Here is a 19,788-nt window from a genome sequence, read left to right on the forward strand (position 1 = left end):
CCTTCCCCCTCCGCCCCTGCTAGATGCATATTTCCTAAGACATTTCTCAGAATTTCCCAATTAAGACCTGCGTCCCTTCACACCCGAGCAATTATATAATTTAACTTTGCCTTCGTATAATGCATACCTCCGTCAGTTTCTATTGTCTGGTCCTGGAGACAGAGAGGAATCTAATTCTTTTGTGAAGCCGTGCTCACAAATGAGTCTCCAACATTGCTTGCATTTCAGGAGGTGGAGAGAACTCCACGGTGGGGGATGTGGGCAGGCTTTCTCATCTTGGAGATCTTTTGGTTGGTTGCTGTTTTGTTTTGGAGAAGGGATCGCATCTCTACTTAGTCCAGTGTGAACTGAAGCTCCCAGAAGTCCACACTTTACTTTGAACTCTCCACACAGGTTGGTTGACTGGTTAGAACTTTAACAATTGGAAGAGGTGAGGATGTTGCAGGTCCAGAGACTAATTACAATTTATCGTGGGTTGGTTTTTGTTGTTGTTTTGCCTGCATATGTTTGTGTATCATGTACATGCCTGAAGAGCACACCAGAGTCCCTGGAACCAGAGTTAATTACAGATGGTTGTGAGCCACCATGTGGGTGCTGGGAATCAAACCTGGGTCCTCTGGGAGAGCAGCTCATGCTCTTCACCACTGAGCCATCCCTCCATCCCCTCTTGGACTATCTTCAGCCTACTTAATATCTATTTGCTGCCCATCTGTGTCTGACTTACTATCAGGTGAAACCTTTGAAATGGCTTTTCTTAGCGGACCACTAGCTTCCACCAACCCCCCAGCTAAGCCAGTCATCAGACAGTATCTGAGGCCGCTAACAGAGGTTCCCAGCTCTGCTGTGCTCTTTCTGCACAGTGTCCCCACCAACGTATTTGAAAAGTTTTGATTTATGACTTTCTTTGTTCTGTTACTATAAAACATCGAGAAACTGTTACCACATTCAACTATGGGATTCTGGGTAACCTAAACCTGTGTCCCAGGCCATGGCCACTCATATTTGACTCTATCTCTTATCCCTCTTGAGGTGACAGCTCTGGATTTTTTTTGTTTTTGTTTTTGTTGTATTGTTTTGTTTTTTAATGTGGTCACCAGACTGACATAAGATTTACAGCCATCTTCCTGCCTTAGCCTTCTGATCCCTCCTCATACTACAGGTGTCCACACCATGCCCACACGGGAAGGTTTCTGAACAGTTCCAAACAAAGCTTTAGAAATCACAGAACTAGCCAGACAGTAATGGCGCATGCCTTTAATCCCAGCACTTGGGAGGCAGGGGCAAGTGAATCTCTGTGAGTTCAAGGCCTGCCTGGTCTACAGCGTGAGTTCCAGGAAAGAAACCTTGTCTCAAAAAAAAAAAAAAAAAAAAAAAAAAAAAACAACCCACACACACAAAAGGACACTTCCAAGAAGGAAGAGGACCAGAGCCGAGGGGAAAATTAGACTCTTAATGGCACGCACATGCTGGAAGATTGGGACCTTTACTGTAAAGTGGCTGCTTTTTCTGCCCCTGCTGTTAAACAGCAGCCTTTGTGGGAAGGGGTTTCTAGTCTGGTTCTGGTATATTTATATGCTGTCTTCGTTAGGAATTCTATTGCTGTGATGAAACACCAAAAGCGAACCGGGGAGGGAAAGGTTTATTGCACTCACACTTCCATTTAACAGTTCATCATCAAAAACACTTGGGGCAGGGACCTGGAGGAAGGCGCTGAGGCAGAATCTATGCAGGAGTATTGGCTTGCTCCTCAGGCATGATTTGCTCAGCCTGATATCTTAGAGAACCTAGGACCACCAGCCCAGGAATGGTACCACCCACACTGGGCTGGACCCTCCCCTATTAATTACTAATTGAGAAAATGCCTACAGCCCTGTCGTGTGGAGGCATTTTTTCAGTTGGTTCCCTCCTCTCAGATGGCTACAGCTTGTGTCAAGTTGATCAAACTAGCCAGCACACATGCTAATTCTGACCTCACTCTCCTTTCATGTTGAAGTGCAGCTCTCCAAGGCTGGGTTTCATTTATTGCCTGATATAAAGTGGAGTCTGCCATAATCCCAGAAAGAAAGCCACAGAAGCCAACAGCAGCATCCTTAGCGATGCCTGTGGAAAGGGATAACTGTTGGAAGGAGCAAAAATACTCTACAGAGAGATATGTGTGCCCTCCCTTTGTCTGATAGACTATAGAAATGGTACCTTAGTCACACACAATGAAGTCAAAACTATTCGGTTAGATGAAAAAAACCTCAATCAAAAGCTTATACCCTGCATGAGCTCACTGATACAATGTTATAGAACAGGCTAAGGTATTCTCTGTTGATAGAAATCAAAATGATTACCTATGAGGGTTGATAAAAAGAGGGACAAGAGAACTTTCTGAAGTCACAAAATGTTTTATATTTTTAAGTGATGATATTTTTAAAAAGGGATGTTTTACTTTCATGGCCACATGCCTTTCACAAGTGAAAGGAGCCTTTTAGCATCGCAATGGGAAGGACAGCCACCAGGCTAGTTCCAGGTGCCAAGAATATCACATTCTTTCCGAGACATTTTTTACACCATAGTAGAAACTAAGAAGATGATATTAAAGTATCCCTTACTCTGGAACAGAGACTATTTCTAAAAACTCCCAAAATGTCAAATTCCTACATTTTGTGAAATATATTTTAAAAGCATAACTAAAATTTTTAAAAAGGGATGTTTATATTTACCAAAAATTCTCAAATGTTTAGATTTGTATATAGTTAAGATCTGTGTACTTTACTGTTGCTAATTTTTCTTTAAAAATTAAAGATTTAGCCAGGCAGTGGTGGTGCAGGCCTTTAATCCCAGCACTCGGGAGGCAGAGCCAGGCGGATCTATGTGAGTTCGAGGCTAGCCTGGGCTACAGAGTGAGTTCCAAGAAAAGCACAAAGCTACACAGAGAAAACCTGTCTCAAAAAAAATTAAAGATTTATTTAATTTTTTGTGTGTATGAGTCTTTAGCTGCATGTATTTATGTGCATAATGTGTGTGCAGTGCCCAAGAAGGCCAGAAGAGGGCATCATATTCCTTGGAATGGAGTTACAGATGGTTGTGATGTGGGTGCTGGGATCTGAACCCAGGTCCTCTGCAGGAACAGCAAGTGATTTTTTTAACTGATGAACCATCTCTCCAGTCCAGGTTGGTATTTTTCTTGTAATGAGGAAAAAACTCAAATGATCAAAAATGTGTAAATTATATAACTCACACATCACTTCCTTGTTAAAAAAATTATTGCTAACATATACACTCCAAACCCTGCATCTTCATGTCTGATGTCGAAATGCTCTTTAGATCTCCAACTCTGTTCAGCTTTGTGAATGCAACACACTTCTTCCTCTTGGGCTGGTTCCATTCCCTATTAGCAGCTCTCCTAGGCAGGGACACCCCTGACAGATGCCTGGCCTCAGCAGCTTGCTCACTTTCATTCTTTCTTTTCTTTCTTTCTTTCTTTCTTTCTTTCTTTCTTTCTTTCTTTCTTTCTTTCTTTCTTTCTTTCTTCCTTCCTTCCTTCCTTCCTTCCTTCCTTCCTTCCTTCCTTTCTTTCTCTTTCTCTCTTTCTTTTTGTTTGTTTGTTTTGTTTTTCCAGACACGGTCTCTGTGTAACATTCCTACTTATTCTGGAACTTGCTTTGTAGATGAGGCTGGTCTCGAACTCACTGAGATCTGTGTGTCTCTGCCTCTGCCTCCCAAGTGCAGGGTTTAAAGGCGTGTGCCACCACCACCCAGCTCTCAGCAGCTTTCTTTAAGCATGGAAGCAAATTCTATAAGCCATTTCTTCTGTCCTTACCTCTAAAGCCAGAACCATGTGGCCAAAGCTACCATGTTCTACTGCTTACTGGCCCTGGAACATGGCCCCTTTGTTCAATTACAGCTTCACCAGCTTTCTGTCCTTCACTGCCTAAGCTTGGCTGTCCTGAAACTTGCTCTGTAAACCAGGCTGGCCTCAGACTCAGAGATCTGCCAGCCTCTTCCTTCCCAGTGCTGGAATTAAAGGTGTGCTCCTGTAGCTAGAGTTTTCCTGCCTGGCCCACAGTCAGGACAAATCTTTGTCACCCGCCAGTCCCACAGCCGCTCAGACCCAACCAAGTAAACACAGAGACTTATATTGCTTACAAACTGTATGGCCATGGCAGGCTTCTTGCTAACTGTTCTTATAGCTTAAATTAACCCATTTCTATAAATCTATACCTTGCCACGTGGCTGGTGGCTTACCGGAGTCTTTACATGCTGCTTATCCTGGCAGTGGCTGCAGTGTCTCTCCTCCTTCTTCCTGTTCCCCCAATTCTCCTCTCTCTTTGTCCCGCCTATACTTCCTGCCTGGTCACTGGCCATCAGTGTTTTATTTATATAGAGTGATATCCACAGCATGCTCCACCACATCTGGCTCTAAGCTTTTCTTTAGTTCCTTTTTACAATTTGGAAACTTAGCTGGTTGGGAATCTTGCTCTGAGGTTACCACTCCCTATATTCCATTTCCTAATCTGTTCATCTCCTTGAATTTAGCTTTATTCCACTTCCTAGTGTTCTTTTTCTCCTCAAAATTTTCACTTTGTAATTTACCTTGCTCAGCTTGCTCCTTTTCATTATATATCCTCATTAGAGTTACCACTAAAAACCACAAGACAGAATCTATACTATGCTGTTTTGAGATTTCCTCTGCCAACGGAATTAATCCAAAACTCTTCACTTTAACCTCAGGCAGACTCCAGACAAGGGAAAAAGGCAGCCACTTTCTTCACCAAAATATCCCAAGAATGGTCTCTAGGCAACACCCTAACGTTCTTCTCTTCGAAACATCTTAAGTGAGCACCCCATAGTTCTTCAAATCACACTCAGCACCAGTCTTCCATGCTCCTACTAGTATGGCCCATTAAGCAGCACTTAAAACGTTCAACTGCTTTTCTTTTTCTTTTCTTTTTATTTATTCTGTGAGTCTTTCACATCATGCATCTTGATCCCATTCATTTCCCCATCCCTTCACATCTGCCCTCTGCCCCTGCAATGCCCCCCAATAAAACAAAACAAAATGGAAAAAAATAAAAATCTCATCATGGAAGCTACAGTGTGGCACAGTGAGTCACACAGTAAACCCCGTTGTCCATAGATCTTTGCTTCCAAGTGTTCATTGAAGAGTCATTGGTCCGGTTCCAGGTCTCTGGTTTCTGCTACACTCCCTATGAGATTATGGGGGCCAATTACATTCAAGCTACTACACCTTTATAGAAGGAGTGGGTAGGGAGGATCATGGGACCCTCACCTGAGTATCCACCCATCCCCCTCAGCCAATTATATGAAGCGCTGTCATAATTTACACGTGTGCTCTGAGGAGACAAGGGAACAGGTGCCCAAGAATGCACAGCCACGGAGAAGCCGTCATTCATGCTGGGTGCAGACCTTCCAGTGTAGTTACTTTCGACTCACCCAAGCTCCAGCCTGAAACCCCTCCCCCGTGCTCTGTAAGAAACCCTAGCAATGTTTGGTGGTTGGGATCCCAGCAGGAGGGAAGGAAAGTACTTTTACCCCCAGCAGCTTCCTTGAGGAAGTGCCATTCTTAATTTTTGTTGTGCATGTGCTCTCCACCCTCATCCCCATTCAACGTAGCTATGAGCCACCTGGCGTGAGTGTTGGGGTCCGAACTTGGCACCTCTGGAAGAGCAACAAGTGACAATTTTGACTGAGTCTTAAAGCATCAACAAGGATTATTCAGACATTAGCTAGAGACATAGGCTCTGTTGTCTAATTGTTCAGTGGTCAGTGACACAGGCAACTCTATTGCAGAATGTTATTTTAAGAAATGTTATATTCGTTTAGGCTGTGGAACATATGTTTAATGATGCGAAAATGTGTTGCATTATTTTATGTTACATTTGTTTAACTCTGTGAAGCTGTGTTACTGTGCCTGTCTAAAATACCTGATGGTCTAATAAAGAGCTGAATGGCCAATTGTGAGGCAGGAGAAAGGATAGGCAGAACTTGCAGGCAGAGAATAAATAAAAGAAGAAATCTGGGAAGAAAGGAAGAAAGAAGAAGGAACGAGAGAACAGGGAGAGGAGGATGCTATGGGCCAGCCACCCAGACACACAGCCAGCCTCTGATTAAGAAAGAAAGATATATAGAAGAAAAGGGAAAAGCCCAGGGGCAAAAGGTAGATGGAATAATTTAAAGCTAAGAAAAGCTGGCAAGAAACTAAGCTAAGCCAAGGCCGGGCATTTATAATTAAGAATAAGCCTCTGTGTGTGGTTTATTTGGGAGTTGGGTGGCGGGCCCCCTAAAAGAGCAAAAAAGAGCCAAAGAGTAGAAAAAAATAAACACCACAAGTCCCTTTGCCTCTTCGTACCCCGGGGACAGTGCTGTTAATGACAGGTATACGGGTGTGGTCCTTGTTGGGACTGCTGCTGCAGTATTTAAAGAACTTCAGTATGGAAGGCTTGATGAGACGAGAGCAAGAGACGAGACGCGCACTACGTGCCCTGGGCGCCCCTAGGCTCTCAACATTTTTGTGCTGAAAATATATTTCCCCTCTAAATATAAAATAGCACAGTTACAGTTGTTGCTTCTGTCTATTTGGAAACCTCCATCTGAGCCAAGGCGACTCTCAGAGACCGACGACGACCCTGGGGAACCGCAGACGCCCGTTCACCGCGCCGAGTCCGGTGAGGCCGAGTCGAGCCGAACACACCCGCCAGCATGCGCCACTCTGATTGGCTCGGCCGGCCCCCAGCATCCAATCGGCGTAGCGTTTGTTGAGCGGCGCCGGCGACCTGGGTACACAAGTGGCCTGAGAGAGCGGCGGGTGGGCGCCAGGGCCATGAACCTGGGGTAAGCCGCCGGGGACCCCGTGGGCTGCCGGGCTGTGGCCCGCGCGTGGCGGCGGGCGCGGGAGAGGCGGGCCGGGCTCTGGGTCCAGCACGGGCAGTGGTGTCGGAGCCCCGGAGGGGAGACGGCGCCCGGGAGGGCGGGATGCTCGGGTCGCCCCAGCTGCTCTGCACCGAGCTGGAGCACCCTGAGCTGTGGCAGGACCGAGTCCGGGCGCGGATCATCATCTCAGCAGTTCAGCATTGTAGGGAGACCGGCCACCAAACCCAGACGTAACCGCGCATCCAGCCGCCGAGTGTTAGGTTCTCATCTGGGAGTTGAGGGATAAACGAGGCAGCCTGCACCGTGAGCTTACGGGACTTAGCAACTTGAGTTTCATTCAAGATGTTGCCTTCCAGTGTAAACATGAGCTCTTCATAGTCCTGCTACCGGGAAGCCTTAACCTCTCGCCCAGATTGTTTCCTTTAACAAACCCAGGCACTTTGATTCCTCTACCAAAGCAACACTGGGTTTAGCGTTGCTAGTTAGACCTTTCTCAACCTGCTAGCCCTTAATTGCTTGGTTTGATGTTTTCTCTTGAACAGCCCCTCTGTCTTCATTACTGTTCATGGACACCCCCCCCCCCCCCAGTAAAACAGTGAAATACTGTGTGGAATCCCATCAGGGGAGTTTTGATGATGACCTGAATAGACAACATAAGTTTTGCTGGCAGTGTTTACCGTTTCCTTACGCTGGTGCCTTTGACAGGTGAAGTGTCATAGTAGCTAAAGTTTATTATGCATTTATCAAGATAGGAAAAACAGAGTCACTAAAGCAACCATGTATTATGTGAAATATTCCAAATTGGGTGGAATTCTGTGCTTAAGCAGCTATCACCTTGGTGACCATTTCAACTATTTTCAGGCGCTTCCAGCCCTTAGAATGTGTCAGTCATGAAACGATTACAAAACTAATAAATGGCTTATCAGTGTCTTATACCGTGATAAGTAGTTCTGGCAGCAGCGTGGAATTTTTGGTTTAGAGCTACAAGTTAAAGGATGCTGTAATAATTACTTTATTCTTTACCAGTAACAAAAACCAGGTGTCAGGTTAAAAATGACAAATGCTTGCCTCACTGAAAAGTTAAAGTCTTTTCCTGTGTTTTTTTTTTTCTTTCCACTTTGGTTGAAAAAATACACTTTTTAAACATTATTTTAACATTATGTGTATGGGTGTCATAGGCATGTAGGCCCCTCGTGTGGCTGGTGCCATTGGAGGCCAGAGAGAGCATTACAGGTGGTTGTTAGCCTCAGTGTTGATTCTGCTCTGAGAGAATAGCCATCTCTCCAGCCTTGTAAAAATATTTTAAAATATAGAGACTACTTTGAGGGAGGTTCAGGCAGTGGAAGCAGGAATTCAAAGCTGGCCTGGCCTGCATAGTGAATTTGAAAGCAGCCTAGGCTATATGACTTCAAAGAAACGAAACCCCCTGCTGTGATGGTCACATGATTCCTATATACATTCAAAGGTTCATATAGATATTTCTGGTTGCTGTTTAATTAAAGTGTCAAAACAATTTTCTTTTATGTTGCAGAGATGGTTTGAAGCTTGAAACTGAATTGTTGGATGGAAAAACCAAGCTAATACTGTCTCCATATGGTATGCTGTTATTGAAAGTCTAAAATGTTTACGTTTGTATGTAGAACATAGAGTTTGACAGACATTTTGCTTGCAGTAAAGATAGTTGAATGACACTTGGAAAAAGCTTTTCTGTTAATGGGTTTGAATCGACACTTATCCAGGCCCGGTCAGATTGAGACGGTGATTACTCCTGTCACTTCTGGTTCATAGAATGTATTTCATGTGAAATATGATTTTGATGTTAGCGTACCTTCTCGCCTAATAAGTAATGCAGGTAGAGTTGAGAAAATGATGTACTTCGCATGTAAACAAACTCTTGTGTGAGACAGTTAAATTTATACAGAATAACCACAGTTGCTAAGGTCTATATTATTATTAGTAGTAGTTTTAAATTCAGTATAGTTTCTCAGTCCTCTCCGTCAAGGAGCTCGCCTGCCCCCACCACCATCTGTTTACAGTCTTACCTTGGGAAGACAACTGAAGTAAAAATGAAATGAAAGTTAATACTTGAGCCACTACATTGTAAAAGTTGAAATACTCAGGTGGAAGGAACTTAAGGTTAATGCTTCGGGGACAGTATTTTCATCTTAAACAATACTTAACGTCACTGCCTTAATATGTTTGGGTTTCTAGTTTAGTAATTTTATTTTCTCTTGTAGAGCATAAATCAAAAGTTTCTGTGAAGGTAAGTTAAGTGATTTTGACCCTCCCTGTTTCCACGTATGACATGTACACTTCTATTGATTCTATATGTTGAGACGGGGTCTCTCATTTGGACCCAGAGCTTGCCAGTCCAGCTAGTCAGGCTAGGCAGCTTTCTCTGGAGGACTTCCTGTCTCTGCTTTGAGCACTGGACTTACAGGTGGGCCTCCATAAGCACCCAGCATGCACGTGTGTCTGAGTATCCAAATACTGCTCCTCACAGTTTCAGGGCAAGCTCTTTAACCACTGGGCCATCTCCCCAACCAGAAATTTATCATAACAGGAAAACTGGTTACTTGTCAGTTACCAGCAGTCAGAGGAGCACCTGGTAAGGCATTGAACTACATGGTGGCTACAGGGGTGAAAGTAGCCAGAAATGACTTTAACAGCGTTTACGGGAGTGCACCACACTTAGCGGTGGGAATGAGACATGTTTAGGGAACAGAACTGACGACTGTGACACAACAAAGGCTCATGAATCAGGAAGCAGGAAGAGGAGAATGCCAGTTGGAGATGAGCTGGGGTGTAGGTGGAAGTCACCTGCTTGAGCCATGGGCAGTATGTTGATAATGTGATTGATAAAATGACTTTTGAAAAACTGAAATGACTTGGATTTGGGGTGTTTTGTCTTGAGACAAGGTCTCTCCATACAGTCCTGGCACTCACTATGTAGACCAGGCTGGCCTTAGACTGGCAGAGATGTGCCTGCCTCTGCCTCCTGACTACTAGAATTAAAGGTGTGCACCTCCCTCCTGGCTCTGAAATGACTTGTTATGTCTAAAAATGAGACTCTAAAATCTGGCATTCTTAGTTTTCTTGAACTCTGGGAAGATCTTCCCGCTAGGTTCTATTCCTGTATAGCAGTGCGGCATCACTGGGAAATATGGTAGTATCCTTTAGATGAGAACAATGCCCCTGAGGTCATGCCAGTGTCTGTCTGGTCTAACTTATGGGACATGTTTTAATTTGTCACCCGTCATTTAGACAGTTATATTGGAAAAGCTCCAGGGATGCAAAGGCAGAAAGGTACTCAGATGCTGCTGTTATCTAAAACCCGAAGCCAGAAGCTAAGGAGACAGTCAGCAGCTAAGAGCATTGACTGCCCCTGCAACATGGTGGCACAAAACCATCTATAACTCCAGTTTCAGGGGATTTAATCCTTCTTCTGACCTCGGTGGGCCCAGCACATATATGATACATAAACGTACACTCAGGCACACACACATAATTTTAAAAACAACTGAAACCTAAAGCCAGGAATGCACAGGGTGAGGGGTGTGCTTGGTATGTATGACAGACTGCAGAATAAAGAGTGGGAAAGAAGTGATCCTAGTTGGTGGTGGCATCTAAGGTTGTTAAGAAGGAAATGAACAAGCGGCGAGGTGTTAGTAGATCCCAGCACAGGCAAACAGTACTTACAATTGGGATGTGGGAGAGAATGAGTTGGAAAACAGGAGGTGATAGTCATTATCTAGAACTTGAGAATGGAGAGAGCTTGCAGTCGTGGGTCCTTACAGGGTCAGTATACGATCACTGGGGTCACAGTAGGACACCAGGGACACTGCGGGTGAGTGAGGCCATATGGAGATGAATATAGGAAGAGTGTGAGGAAGTGACTAGAAGGGGAGAAGGACATCTCTGTGGATGTGAACACAACAGTAATTAGCACAGGACTGGAACTGGAGAGTGGGTGACCAAGCAGCTAAGATAGTCTAGGGATAAGGACTGGTAACCTCAAAGTTATATAATTTACTGATAGAAAATTCAAAGCTGGAATAGAATGGAGATGACCTATAAGATACAACTTTATTTGTATTCTTTATTATCTGGAGTTAAAATAATTTCTCATTGTCGAGGCTTTCAAGTGAAAGTCTGCAAAGGTAAACAATAGTTTATGGCTGTAGTATCTCATTAATAGCAAAATGAAAAGTTTAGAGGCCTGATTTATTACAGATTTTAAGAGTAAATATGATTGTTAGCTAGGTGTAGTGGTTCATACCTGCAATCTCAGAAGAGGTGAGAGGATCAAGGCCAGCTTAGGCTGCATACCAATATTGTGTCTCCAGACAAAAATGATGTCAGTTTTTTCATACACTGTCATAAAGAATGAATTTGTGTTTTAACAGATGGGAAATAAGATCAAGATTGCAAAATATCCTTTAAGAATAAAACAGACTGGACACATTCTAAAATCAACACAGAATTCTTACATTGGGAGCGAAAACATTTCTCAAAAGAAGATAATTAGTTCAGAAACTTCACAGGCAAAACCTGAGAAAATTAGATTGCCATTTTCACCCTCTAAGGATTTATATCAGCAGTATGCAGAAAAAGACTGTCATCATTTCCCACGAGAGTCTTCACCTGCAACCTCTGACATACAGAAGACTGTGAACACGGCAGATAAATGCCTATTGGCTAAACAAAAGCCTTGCAAAACACACCCCATGGACAGCAGCATGGTGTGTCTAACCCAAGAGCAACTACGGCAGATTTTGATGAGTGTCAACCAAGGGAATGGATCTGTGTCCCTAACTGGAAATGGAAAGGAGGAGGAAGCAAGTACGAGTTTTCTTAAACTTTGTTAACTATTCATTTTCCCAGTGTGTGCTTTTGAATTTCAGATTCATTGGCTGCATTTATGACTGTGTCTTAAATCTGCTTTAACATGCAGTAATCTTTTTTTTTGGGGGGGGGGAGGGGTATGTCCTGAAACTCACTCTGGAGACCAGGCTGGCCTCAAACACAGAGATCCGCCTGCCTTGGCCTCCTAAGTGCTGGGATTAAAGGTGTGTACCAACACCGCCTGGCACATGCAGTAATCTTAAACTATTATTCACATTATTAAGCTATTATTCACATTAGGCTTTTTCTTATACATAAAATATGTAAAACTGCTTTATAGTCTTGCCATATTTTAAGATTAATGCTCAGATAGATTTATTTATTTATTTATTTATTTATTTATTTATTTGAGACAGGGTCTCTTTCTCTAGCCCAGGCTAACCTGGAGCTTAGTACTTAGACTAGGCTGGCCTTAAGCTCATAGAGATCCATCTGCCTCTGCCTCCTGAGTGCTGGTATTAAAAGCATCTTATACTATGGCTGGCCTCAAAATAATCTTAAAATATCTGGTTTTGGGGCTGGAGAGATAGCTCAGCAGTTAAAGTATTTATATAAGCCCACTATGGGGTTTAAACCTGTAATCCCTGTACTCAGCAGACTGAGGCAAGCTTGAGCTAGAGTGGGATCCCATTTCAATAACAAAAAAGAAATGGCACACAAGTGTTTACAAAGATGAGCCTCGGAGATTGAAGTGAATCTTAAGAACGCCCTGCTGTGGAGGAGACTTGACTTCTGAAACCTGTCGCTCTGGTGCTGGTCAAGCTTCCCATCCTTCCCTCCGACCAGCTGAGGCTGGCTCTACCCTTCTCACCACTGGAAACAGGTTTATCTATAGGAGAATCTGTAGGCGCTCCCCTCACTAACCAGGGTCATGTTGTAAAAACCTCATTTCAGCTTTGACCATGAAAGTACTCAGAATGCCACAAGTGTATCAAGTGTAGTGAAGCGACAGTAAAACGGCAGTGATCATGGAAGGGTCATGTGACTCACGTGGGCACTGGGTAACTGCTGTATGTCCCCCATGTTCACGGGGAGTTCCTTCTCCCAGTCTTTATTATTTGTAAAATAGAAGAAGTTGGCTTTCTTTAGGCTAGAATTGTAGTTCAGAACTGTATCTCACTGGGAGGTATAGTGAGAGTAGTTAAGACATTTTACGTAATCCTGAGGTAACTTGCATTTTAGATGCTCCCTCTCTGAGAGAAATGGCACATTCAGGAGAAATCACAACACTGTAAACTAGAGTATGAACATTCTGTACAACACTTGGTTTAGTTATGGTAGCTGAGGCACATAGACCACAGTTCACGGAAAACTCCCACAGGTAAAGAAGAAAAACAAGGTCATGGATGTTTTTTTTTTTTTTTTTTGGTTTTTTCGAGACAGGGTTTCTCTGTGTAGCTTTGCGCCTTTCCTGGAGCTCACTTGGTAGCCCAGGCTGGCCTCGAACTCACAGAGATCCGCCTGGCTCTGCCTCCCGAGTGCTGGGATTAAAGGCGTGCGCCACCACGCCCGGCCGGATGTTTTGTTTTTAAGTCAATGTATTTGTTCATTTATTTTACATCCCGGCCACAGATTCCCCTCCCTCCTCTCCTCCCAGTCTCTCTCTCCATCCCCTCTCTGTTCCCACCCCCCTCCCCAATCCATTCCTCCTCTATTTATTCATGGGAGGTCATGGGTTTTTATTAAACTATTTGCATTTGCCTCTCTTTATGTTGTGATTTATATTATAATTTCATAAAATTACAAATTACATGTAATTTTAAATTGTATAAATTAAGTTATAAATTATTTTGGCAAGAGTGAATGGAGGTTTTTTGTTTTGTTTCACCAGACAGATCTCATGTAACCAGGCTGGCTTCAAACTCAGTACAGAGCTGAAGACTGGACTTCCATCTTCCTGCCTCTGCCTCCTGAGTACTGAGACACAGGTATGCACCACCTTATTGGTTCATCCAGTGCTGGGGATGGAACAGACTGGGTTGGCATGAGGCAAGCGTTTTGGTGTGTTCTAGGCAAGCTCAGTGGTATTCCCAGCCCTGTTTTTTCTGATTTTGCTTGTTTTCTTTTTTATTTCATTTAAAAAGTTGTATGACTATAGCCAGGAGTCAGCTATTTAATCTCTGGGTCACAATTTTTCTCTTTTCTCTTGATTATTTATTTAGGGTAAAGTCTCATGTAGGTCAGGCTAGCCTCAGTCTACCAGTGCCATCTCAAAACGTGAAAATCATGTTCGTCTGTCTGTGTTATCTGTTATAACAACAGCCTGCTGTTGCTCCAGGGCGGTCTTGAACTCCGACTAGTGTTCCTGCCCTTATCTCCCAGTGCCCCGCTCCAGGTTTGCACCATGTGCTGGATTATGTGGTGCTGGGAGTCATCCTAAGGCTGTGTTCATGTGAGGCAGGCACTAATGACCAGGCTGCACTCTAGCCTGTCCGGTTTTATTTTTGAGTTGCCCTCATGTACCCGAGGTGGCCTTTAACTCCTGATTCTCCTGCTCTGTCTGCTGAGTGCCAGGATTGCAGGTATGTGCCATCATGCCCAAGAGTCAGGGTCTCACTATGTAGCCCTGGCTGGCCTGAAACGCAGAGATTGGCCTGCCTCTGCCTCCTGAGTGCTGGGACTAAAGGTTTGCACCTCTACGTCTCTGTTGTAGAATATTATTTTAAGATGTGTTACATTTGTCTAACGATGCAAAGATGTGTTGCATTCTGTTAGGCTGCATTTGTTTAACTCTGTGAAGCTGTGTTCCTTTGCTTCTCTAAAACACCTAATAAAGAGCTGAACAGTCAATAGCAAGGCAGGAAAAAAGATAGGTGGGGCTGACAAGCAGAGAGAATAAATAAAAGGAGAAATCTGGGAAGAAAAGGAGAAAGAGCAAGAGAACGAGGAGAGGAGGATGCTAGGGGCCAACCCAGCCACACAGCCAGCCACACAGTAAGAGTGAAAGTACGATATACAGAAGAAAAGGAAAAACCCAGAGGCAAAAGGTAGACAAGATAATTTAAGAAAAGCTGGCAAGAAACAAGCCAAGCTAAGGCCAGGCATTTATAATGAAGAATAAGTCTCCATATGTAATTTATCTGGGAGCTGGGTGGCGGGTCCCCGAAAGAGCAAAGAGCAAAAACAACCAACACCACCTCCTTATTTTTATTTATTTATTTGTTTTGAGACAAGGTCTCACTTTGCATTCTAGGTTGGCTGAGGACTTGTTTGTTGTCCAGACCAGCCTCAAACTCAGTGATCCTCTTGCCCCAGCTTCCTAATTTGTACCTGAGGGTTATGGGTGTGAGCCATCATGCCTGCTAAGACTTTTCTTTCAACTGTATAGGAGTATGTTAGAATGAGGTGTTATATAATGGGTATGATTTTAAAACATGCATTTTATTTCCTAGGTCAAGATAGTTTACATTTAATCAATATTCCTAGCCAGCCAAAGGATGTGAATATTACAGGATTACTGCAGAAAACGGAGGCTATTTCACCTGTCTCAAATGAAAATAAGCATGTCTTCAGTAGAACTCAAGAGGCATTTCAACAGTGTGAGCAGAAAATTGCCATGTATGTGACTCACATGTGTTTCTGGGGTATCTGGAGAATATGTATTTGCTTGCCCATTGCATGTGAAGTGCTCTGAATACTTGGCTATTTACAGTCAGTCACAGGGAAGCATAATGATAAGGCCCCTGGGTTTCATGTGTGTGTTTTATCTTAGAGAGAAGGAGTGGAAGCCAGCGGACATATTCAGTACTCTGGGGGAACGGGAGCGCGATAGAAGTTTGTTGGAAGCAAGAAGAGCCCAGTGGAAAAAAGAGCTAGGTAATTTATTGCTTTCTAGTATAGGTTTGTTGACTCGTAGGATGCTTAGTTATCTTTCAGTATATTATCAAGTCTTGTTTGATAACATGTAACATCTGTGGTTCTCTGCAGACTCCTAAGAAGCTTTGGGCTTTCACATTGCCTTGTGTCTTTGGTGCCATTCAGTGTGCACCAAAAGCAATGTGCCATAGCATCCTTTTGGAGCCCTGCAAATATTCCTAAACCTTTTCTATTTATGTTTTTCTGTTGTAGAAATCCTGTGGATTGAGGTATGGCTTTATTAAAAAATAGTTCAGTGTGTGTGTGTGTGTGTGTGTGTGTGTGTGTGTGTGTGTGTGTGTGTGTGTGTGTAGGTCAGGGAACAGTCTGTAAGGGTCAGTTCTCTTCTTCCACCATGTGGGTCTTGGGGTGGAATTTAGGTTGTCAGACTTGGTGGCAAGTGCCTTTACCCAGTGAGCCATCTCAGCAGCCCATAGTTTCATTTCCTGTTTCACTTTCAACAATGAGTGAGAACTAACATCCTTACTTTGTGCTAGACTCTCCACTGAAGTAGACAATACTATGACTCAGTTTTACAGAAGAAACCAAGGTTTAGCAGGTGAAATAGCAGTTTGTCTGTTACCTAGGTAGGAAGTGGTTGAGCTTGATGTGGACCAAAAGAGTGTGACAAAATTCTAAGTCCATTAGCAATAATAACCTAGGATGGTAGACCTGCAGAGTGGCTAGCATAATGGTGTTCTGAGAGATTGTTCTACGTTACTGATCTCTGTGATAATGACATTCTTCTCTCTGTCTGTGCTGAACTTGAGATTGATTCTGATTCAGTGTTTTATCCCATACCCTTCAAAGTTCCTTTCTGCCTGTGAGTCATCTTGTCCCAAGCAAACAACATTGATTAACTGCTGCCTTTTGTACTCTTGAAGAAGGTCATGATTTGTTTAAATGATTTTTTTTACAGTCTTTGTACATATTTTTAAAAAAGGATATTATTTACAGATGAACAGGTTGCTTTAAGGAAGAAAGAAAAAGAAGCTTCTCAAAAATGGAATAATCCTTGGAAAAAATCTGAAATAGTATGTGAGAAAATTCAAATCCTTGACCAATCTAAGGTAAGAATATCAAATTCAATCAAGCATTCTGCTTATGTCTTTGCTGTTACAATTTTTTTTTTTCAAGACAGAGTCTCACTAGTTAGCTCAGGCTGTCCTGGAATTCATTATGTAGACCAGGCTGGCCTCAAACTCACAGAGATTCACCTGCTTCTGCCTCCAGAGCAACAGGTTAAAAATATGTGCCACCGTGCCTGGCCTTTATTACAATTTTTAAAATGTGAAATAATGTTCAAATTATAGGACTGACTTTGACGATTTGGTTTTGTGTTTTGAGGCAGGCAGGGTTTTGCTGTGTATCCCTGGCTGGCCTCAGATTTATGCCAGTCCCCCTGCCTCAGCTGCTTTGTGCTGGATCCCGGCCCTTGTCATCATGCCCAGCACTAGAGGTCGTATTTAGTGTTTAATCGATGGAGAATGGAAAACTGTGCTTTTCTTAGATTTGCCACGGTACTTTTTAATCACGGCCCAAACTAGTGTTCTGAATTTCCACTTGCAGTTTCTAAGCTGCCTTGCTGGGGCAAGCCACTAGAAGTTGGGGTTTTAGATAAAGACAGTTTGTCTCCCTTTCCTCCCTCCCTCCTTGGTCCCTGTCTTCCTCTCCTGCTGGTTCTTCAGACACTCTGCCACAGGTTCCTTGAACAGGTTCTAGCTGTCTGGGCTGCTGGATGGCCACTACTTAGAGCTAGTCAGTCATCAGATGCTGAGTTCTAAGTACTAGTACTTTGGATGTTTGAACCCCTTAGTCCTTGAGTTCTCTGTAACCTGTTTGCCTCAAAGGAATGATTCAGAGTCTCTTTAAATTACCAATTATTAGATATATATATGAATTTTTACTTTGAAACTTTTTTTGCATTTGCTTGTGTGCATGTGTGTGTGTGTCTAGTTTGCTTGCATATCTGTATGTATGCATATTCTCAAGTATGTAGTTATACGTACACATGTGAACATACATGTGGAAGCCAGAGAGTAACTTCTGGTGGCTTCCTAGATCACTCTCTATCTACCTTATATGTTGAGGTGGAGTTTCTCACTTGAATTGGAACTCCTAGTTCAGTGAGTCTGGTTGGGGATTGAACTCACATGCTGGATTATGGACAAGCCCTCTCAACTGCCCAGCGTTTATATGGGTGCCGGGGGTCCAGACCTCCTCATACTTACTATCAAGGGCTTTTATCTGTGGCTCAGTAGTGGAAGTCTGAAAACTAAAACACAAACTCCAAAACTGGCTGAGCAAGAATGAAAGAAGTGTGAGCAACTGCTTGTCTTTCAGTGTTGAAGAGTGGCCTTCTGCCTTGTGAATCTGATGTGCACTGGGGAAGTTTTGTGGCCGCCCTTTTCTTTCTGTACATGCTAGGCAAGAGTCACATCTTCAGCCCTTGAGGAAATTGTCTTTTGAGGAAAAAAGAATGAACTGTGTGATACAGAAGCCCATTCCTTTACACTGTGCACTTTGAAATGCCTTTTGTGCTTCCACGTTAATTAAGCATGAGGTTTTTGAGATCACCCCCCTAATTGAAATCTTGGCTTTCCTCTCATGACTAGCACGCTCTAGAAGCCTCTGAAATAAAGATGGTGTGTTCGGATACACACTGGAATACAGAATGGTTACCGTGGCAGACCACACTCCTACTGCTTGTCACTGTCAGACCGTAGTTCTGTGGTTGCTGACAGAAAGCTCATTTGTTCTTTGCCTAACTAAAAACTAAACAAACGACCCCCTCACGTGTTTTGAGGTAAAATACATATAACTTGACATTGACCGTTTTAAAAAATACTGTTTTTTTACATTTGTTTTAGAGAAAGAGAGAGAGAGAGAGTGTGTGTGTGTGTGTGTGTGTGTGTGTGTGTGTGTGTGTGTGTTTGTCATACACACACCATAGCCTATGTGGAGGTCAGTAGACAACATTTCAGAGTCAGTGGGTCCAGGATTAAACCTGGGTCATCAGGTTAGGCAATGTCCTTACTTGCTGAGCCATCTCCCTGGGATGGTCACTGTACACTGGAAATAATTAAAGCCAGAAGTTATTGAAAAGTCATTAATAAATGGCTTAGTTAGGGTCTCTGTTGCTGCAGTGCAGCAAACACCATGGCCAGAAAGCAAGTCGGGGAGAGGGCTTATTGGACTCACACTTCTGCACTGTAGTTCATCGCTGAAGGAAGCCAGAACAGGAACTCACACAGGGCAGGAACCTGGAGGCAGGAACTGATGCAGAGGCCATGGAGGGTGCTGCTTCTGGCTTGTTTCTCATGTCTTGCTCAGCCTGCTTTCTTATAGAACTCAGGACACCAGCCTAGGAAGAGCACCACACACCATAGGATGGGCCCTGCCCATCAGTTACTAATTGAGAAAATGCCTACAGCTGAATCTTACGGGGGCATTTTCTCAATTGAGGTTCCTCCTTTCAGATAACTCTATCTTGTGTTGCCATGTGGATACAACACTATCCAGCACAACATGTAAGCTTCTCAAAAGACTAGCATGAATTAAAAAGGCTGTAGAGTCTGTGAACATTTAAAAACAGTAAGGGGACATTAAGAATAACTGGTGCTGGAAAGATAGCCCAGTGGTTAAGAGTACATACTGCTCTTAAAGAGGATTGAGTTCAGTTCTCAGCACCCATCCTGGGTAGCTTACCATGCCTGTCACTCCGGCTCCAGGGCATCTGACACTCTGCGTTGGACTCTGTGGGAATTTGCACCCATGCACTTACATGAAATTAAAAATAATAAACATCTTAAAACCTTATGTCAGCATATTACAGAATTCTGAGGGGGAAAAATGGCCAAAGCAGCAGTGATCAAGCGGTACTGTATTTCTAAAGAAATTGATTCCATCATTAAAAGTGTCTATACTCAGGAAGCTTGGGCTGAGGGTCATGAGTTTGAAGCTAGCCTAGGCTACTATGTAATGTGATCTTATCTCAAACTAAAGATGGAGAAGGAAAAGAGGGGGACCTGAGCAAGGTAAACTCCAGGCCCAGAAGTATTTACAATAGGAAGTTTTTCAATGTGGTGTTCAGACTAGTGATCCTGATAAACCAAGACTAACAAAACACTTCTGATATTAAAACTTGAC

General features: G+C 43.3%; 1 protein-coding gene across 3 annotated transcripts in view; it reads left to right on the forward strand.

Annotated features, from left to right (window-relative positions):
- The first annotated feature begins 6,738 nt into the window (after window positions 1-6,738).
- The window catches only part of Ccdc66 (coiled-coil domain containing 66), a 29,401-nt gene continuing 16,351 nt past the window's right edge, over window positions 6,739-19,788 (forward strand). For 2 of the 3 annotated variants that reach the window (XM_028882402.2, XM_028882407.2), the window contains exons 1-7: window positions 6,739-6,840; window positions 8,411-8,475; window positions 9,117-9,142; window positions 11,286-11,721; window positions 15,177-15,342; window positions 15,497-15,600; window positions 16,597-16,709. In XM_028882402.2, the coding sequence (XP_028738235.1) occupies window positions 6,830-6,840; window positions 8,411-8,475; window positions 9,117-9,142; window positions 11,286-11,721; window positions 15,177-15,342; window positions 15,497-15,600; window positions 16,597-16,709 (921 nt within the window). In that variant the 5' untranslated portion in view covers window positions 6,739-6,829. The remainder of the gene's footprint in view (window positions 6,841-8,410; window positions 8,476-9,116; window positions 9,143-11,285; window positions 11,722-15,176; window positions 15,343-15,496; window positions 15,601-16,596; window positions 16,710-19,788) is intronic. The other variant, XM_028882404.2, reaches the window with a different exon arrangement.

The sequence above is a fragment of the Peromyscus leucopus genome, chromosome 9, assembly GCF_004664715.2.
Source record: "Peromyscus leucopus breed LL Stock chromosome 9, UCI_PerLeu_2.1, whole genome shotgun sequence".
NCBI lineage: Eukaryota > Metazoa > Chordata > Mammalia > Rodentia > Cricetidae > Peromyscus > Peromyscus leucopus.